This window comes from Blennius ocellaris (assembly GCF_963422515.1).
Source record: "Blennius ocellaris genome assembly, chromosome: 15".
In the NCBI taxonomy this organism is placed as follows: Eukaryota; Metazoa; Chordata; class Actinopteri; order Blenniiformes; family Blenniidae; genus Blennius; species Blennius ocellaris.
Window position 1 is genome coordinate 784,688 of NC_137664.1, and position 5,877 is coordinate 790,564.

Below are 5,877 nucleotides of genomic sequence, written 5' to 3' on the forward strand. Positions count from 1 at the left end.
GGTTTTGGTTAGAAGGGGGGAGGGGGGGGGGAGGGGAGTGAGGGGGGGGGGAGGGGAAGCAGAGATTCAGGAGGGAAGAAAAGGCCAAACGTTGGTCCAAGTCTTGCCGCTTCTCTCTCGGTTTGGCGACGGATCAAGGGTCCGGTGCTAAATCCCTGCAGTGGCGCCGGGTAATCCTCTTCTCTACTGCATCGCTGAGCCGCCGGTCCCGGGTCCTGACGCTCCGCTTCACATGTGAGGGTCTGACGGAATCCGTGTCAGGCCTCCTGGTCCAGCCTCCCGGTCCTGGTCCAGCCTCCTGGTCCTGGTCCAGCCTCCCGGTCCTGGTCCAGCCTCCCGGTCCTGGTCCAGCCTCCCCGTCAGAGTCCAGCTATCTGAAGGAAGGAGGCAGAAACAAAAGAGGAGGAAACTCAAGAAACTGCATTTAACCAGAGTTTTCGGCCTGAGGACGTTCATGTGAGAGTGTGTGTGTGTGTGTGTGTGTGTGTGTGTGTGTGTGTGTGTGTGTGTGTGTGTGTGTGTGTGTGTGTGTGTGTGTGTGTGTGTGTGTGTGTGTCTTAAGACATGAAAGAAAAAAAAAAAGTGCTTTATATGAGAAGTTTAGCAGCTAATCCCCTCCATCATCCCTCCACCAGTGATTCGGAGGACGGTTGTCATGGAAACAGACGCTCAGCTCACCAGGGTGGGAGAAGTTTGTTCAGACGCGAAGTGGGAACGGAGGATCTTTTAGTCTCCGGAGAATCACGGAAGGATTCGGGACGGGATTTCTTTACAAAAAATATATATATAATTAAATAAAAGGAGACAGATCAAAGCAATGAACAAAGAGTGCTTTGTCCTTAGGGTGCTTCCGACGCTTTCAAGTCCACACGCAGGGGAAACTTTTTGAAAAGGTGGAACCTTCTTGGCAAAAGCTTTGGGCTCCGAGATGAAGAGTGATCAGTAACTTTACGCCGCCATGAGGGACCGACAGCGCCCTCTGTTGTCTGGACGTTTCCACGTTTTTACAGCCTGGATGTATAAGTTCTATCGGGCGAGTATTTAAATTAACTGCGTTGCACAGGATGTGGTGATACTTCGAGTGTGAAGTAATCCCCAGGAGGGTTCCCTCGGTGCAGAGCAGCGATCTTTTGAAAGAATAAATAAATAAATAAAAAATAAAGCATCAAAAAGATAAAAAGACGACATCCACCAGTCGAAGTATTGAGATTTATACTGAAACAAGGAAGAGACACTGGATTTTCTTTTAAAAATCAGATTCCTGAAAAGTATTAAATGTATTAAAGTATTAAATAAACCTATATGGAAGATGATTACTTCCTGATACACTGCCACCTAGTGGTCCCAGGTGGTATATAGCGCTCTATTTGAATATATAAGTTCTTAAAAAAAACATGAAAAGGTTTGAAAAAAAGGAATCAGTCAGAGTAACTAATTACCTAGTAACCAGTAACCCACTACTTTTTTTTTTTTTTAAACTAATTTTAAATGGACTTTCTAGTGTTTTTCTATAGTTTCTCCTGATATTTCTCGCCTGCTCGTCCGACACTGGGTTGGATTGTTTGGTCTGGTGCTGCCAGTCAGATGTTTGCAGTCACACCACAGACATTCCTCGAATACCCCCCCCCCCCCCCCCCCAACCCTAACCCTAACCCCCCCCCCCCCCCCCCCAAGGGGGCATTCAGGAAGGCAAGCGGGGCCACAGAGCTGTGGGATGAAAGAAACGACACGAGTTATGACGTAAACGACCACGAGACGAGTGGAGAGAGGTGAAGGAAGTAAAGATCTGCCGAAGCGGGAATAAAGTCTGTACAGAAAACGTAGAGCTGAAGAGAATAGAATGTTGAGACGATGTTTTCCAATAGAAGGTGTGACTCCCATTATTAAAACTAGATCAAAGTAGTTCTGTTGAACCGACAAAGCAACAAGAAGTTTGTTTCATCAATAAAGAAATTAGGAGTTCGTTCCACCTGAAAACACGTCTTGATTCCATGTTGTTGTGTAAACATCACCTCACCTCTCAGTCTGGACCGTCGCCCTCTGGTGGCCTCTGGAGGAACTGACGGTGGGCTGAAGGAGCCCTGGAGCTCAGTTTGGAAGATCTGATGGAGATAAACCCTAAACTAACCCTAACCTAACCTAACCCTAACCTTAATCTTAACCCTAAACTAACCCAAACCTAACCTAACCCTAATCCTAACCTAATCTAACCCTGATACTAACCTAACCCTAACCTAATCTAACTCTAACCTAACCCTAACACTAACCTAATCTAAACCTAACCTAACCGTAATCCTAACCCTAACCTAATCGAACCCTAACCTAACCCTAATACTAACCTAACCTAATCTAACCCTAACCCTAACCGTAATCCTAACCCTAACCTAACTATAATCCTAACCTAACCATAACCTAACCCAAACCCAAACCCTAACCTAACCCTAATCTAACCTAACTCTAACCCTAACCTAACCCAAACCCTAACCTAACCTAATCTAACCCTAGCCCTAACCGTAATCCTAACCTAACTATAATCCTAACCTAACCTAACCCAACCCTAACCATAACCTAACCCAAACCCTAACCTAACCTAACTCTAACTCTAACCTAACCTTTGTGTTTATATTAAATATATAAAAGTTCCCCCAGCAGAGAATAATAATGATAATAATAATAATAATGATAATAATGAGGATAATGATAATAATAACAGTGCTGATAATGATGATGATAATAATAATAATAATAATAATGATGATGATAATAACAATAATAATAATAATAATAATTAGAGGGAGAACACAAAGACACGCGGCGCCACGATCGACCCTGAATCCACTGGAAACGCGTCGTCTGTATTTGCGGTTCGAGACAAAACACAAACCCTGAAGAGTGAATCCATTAGATTGTTGACTATTTATTGAAGCAGCAGCCGGAGGAGGAGAAGCTCCCTGAAGAGAAGTGCTAGATAAAACCACATGCACATGTTCCCCGAGTCCAGACCTTGACCTTTGACCTGCTCGGTGGAAACACAGCAGCCAGACTCTCGTTAGCATGAAGCCTCGCCATTTCTTCCTCGTACGAAGAGAGAAGAAAAAAAAACCCCCGTTGCTCTTTGAGCTTCTTTTTGAATCGTTGCAGTTAATTATCTGGCCGCCGTCTCACTGCTCACTTCTGATCTGCTCTTCATCTCGGCCACGATTTCAAAACTTCTACAGCTTTGAAGCGACGCCTCGGTCCTCCACGACCCCCGCCGCCAGCAGCCGCTCGATCTCCGCCGCCGAGACGCCGAACTCCCCCAGGAGCTGGACCGTGTGCTCGCCCACGGCGGGATCGGGGGCGGGGCAGGGCGAGGCGGGCGTCCGGGACAGCAGCGGCGCCGGCCGGGGGCTCTCCCGCCCGGCCCGGTCCGTCACGAAGGAGCCGCGGTGCCGGTTGTGGGGGTGGGCGCTCACGTCGGCGAGGGACAGCACCGGCGTGACGCAGGCGTCCGTCCCGTCGAACACCGCCGACCACTGCGCCTGCGTCTTGGCGGCGAAGCGCTCGGCGAAGACGCGCCGCAGCTCCGGCCAGTCGGAGAAGCTCATCTGGGGGGGAAGGTCTTCGTCTGCCAGCTCCAGACCTGAGGGGGAGACAGTGGACAGCTCAGGGGGCGTGGCCTAGTCACCTTCACATTCTCAATACAGCTCAGGGGGCGTGGCCTAGTCACCATCACATCCTCAATACAGCTCAGGGGGTGTGGCCTAGTCACCGTCACATCCTCAATACAGCTCAGGGGGTGTGGCCTAGTCACCTTCACATCCTCGATACAGCTCAGGGGGTGTGGCCTAGTCACCGTCACATCCTCAATACAGCTCAGGGGGTGTGGCCTAGTCACCGTCACATCCTCAATACAGCTCAGGGGGCGTGGCCTAGTCACCGTCACATCCTCAATACAACTAAGGGGGCGTGGCCTAGTCACCATCACATCAATACAGCTCAGGGGGCGTGGCCTAGTCACCTTCACATCCTCAAACCAGCTCAGGGGGCGTGGCCTAGTCACCTTCACCTCCTCAAACCAGCTCAGGGGGCGTGGCCTAGTCATCTTTGCACCCTCAATACAGCTCAGGGGGCGTGGCCTAGTCACGTCACATCCTCAAACCAGCTATGGGGGCGTGGCCTAGTCATCTTCACATCAATACAGCTCAGGGGGCGTGGCCTCGTCACGTTCACATCCTCAAACCAGCTCAAGGGGCGTTGCCTAGTCACCTTCACATCAATACAGCTCAGGGGGCGTGGCCTAGTCACCTTCACATCCTCAAACCAGCTCAGGGGGCGTGGCCTAGTCACCGTCACATCCTCAATACAGCTCAGGGGGCGTGGCCTAGTCACCTTCACATCAATACAGCTCAGGGGGCGTGGCCTAGTCACATTCACCTCAATACAGCTCAGGGGGCGTGGCCTAGCCACCTTCACATCCTCAATACAGCTCAGGGGGCGTGGCCTAGTCACCTTCACATCAAACCAGCTCAGGGGGCGTGGCCTAGTCACCTTCGCATCCTCAAATCAGCTCAGGGGGCGTGGCCTCGTCACCATCACATCCTCAATACAGCTCAGGGGGCGTGGCCTAGTCACATCACATCCTGAAACCAGATCAGGGGGCGTGGCCTAGTCACCTTCACTTTCTCAACACAGCTCAGGGGCGTGGCCTAGTCACCTCCAATTCCTCAATACAGCTCAGGGGGCGTGGCCTAGTCACCTTCACATCCTCAAACCAGCTCAGGGGGCGTGGCCTAGTCACATCACATCCTGAAACCAGCTCAGGGGGCGTGGCCTAGTCACCGTCACATCCTCAATACAGCTCAGGGGGCGTGGCCTAGTCACCTTCACATCAAACCAGCTCAGGGGGCGTGGCCCGGCTTGTTATCATGACAGAATAAATCATCATCATCAGTATTTATTTGTTGTATTTTGAATAATATCCTATTTACTACAGTTTGTTATATTATCTTTTTAATGTATATGTAAATAAAAAGCCATTTCAACAGAGTGTCAGTCTAAAGCTAGTAGTACTGCACTGGGATTTAATAAGTTCCTCATTTAGTTTAATCGGTGAAATAACTTTGGTCGATTAATGTCGATTATAAAATTTCAATCTGAGCACGAGGAGTGTTTCTACACGTTCATATCATCCCAGCATCCATTATAGAGACGTAAATAAAGCGTCGGCCGTAAATAAAGACGTCAACACCGCCACTCATGAGCCACTTCGCCAGGTTTCATTGTACCTCGTCTTCATTCAGTCACTTCACGTTCAGATTATAGTCATTTTCCACCGTAATTGTTGGGTTTTGAGCAAATGTGGGTAATTTCATCAGGCGTACTCTGCGCCATGGCAACGTGGAACTTTAGAGTTTCAATCTCCAGCTCCAGTTTATCTCATCGTCCTCCTTTCAGTAGAATCAGAGGCCTCCTTTCAAAACGTACAGACCACATGGTACGGCCCCGGCCAATCACGTTGCTCCTCAACTGGGCGGAATACAAAAACCGCGAGTCGACAATTCGCTGTATTTTGGTGGACGAAAGGTGAATTCAGACAAAATGACGCGAGTCGTGATGGACGTTGTAAACATATTTTAGATTCTTTGTCAAATATTTTATTTTCAGACGTCAGACGTTTTAGAAGATTGACGTCGAGACGACTCGCTGCCCAAAACCAAAACCCCCGATACGATGCAGAGCGATGGATAATAAATCAAATAGTATGTATTTTTAGGAAGATCACAAACTGTGGATTGTTCCGACGGAGCGTCACTGTCCGGTGATTCGGTGTCACTGGTGCCCGTGTTAACTGGTGACTTCTGTTGCTAGCCGATGTTAAAATGAGACATACAAACG

General features: G+C 49.0%; 1 protein-coding gene across 1 annotated transcript in view; it reads right to left on the reverse strand.

The window, feature by feature from the left end:
• Positions 1-2,901: 2,901 nt before the first annotated feature.
• The window catches only part of amacr (alpha-methylacyl-CoA racemase), a 12,414-nt gene continuing 9,438 nt past the window's right edge, over positions 2,902-5,877 (reverse strand). The window contains exon 7 of the mRNA XM_080509640.1: positions 2,902-3,622. Within this exon, the coding sequence (XP_080365766.1) occupies positions 3,213-3,622 (410 nt within the window). The 3' untranslated portion in view covers positions 2,902-3,212. The remainder of the gene's footprint in view (positions 3,623-5,877) is intronic.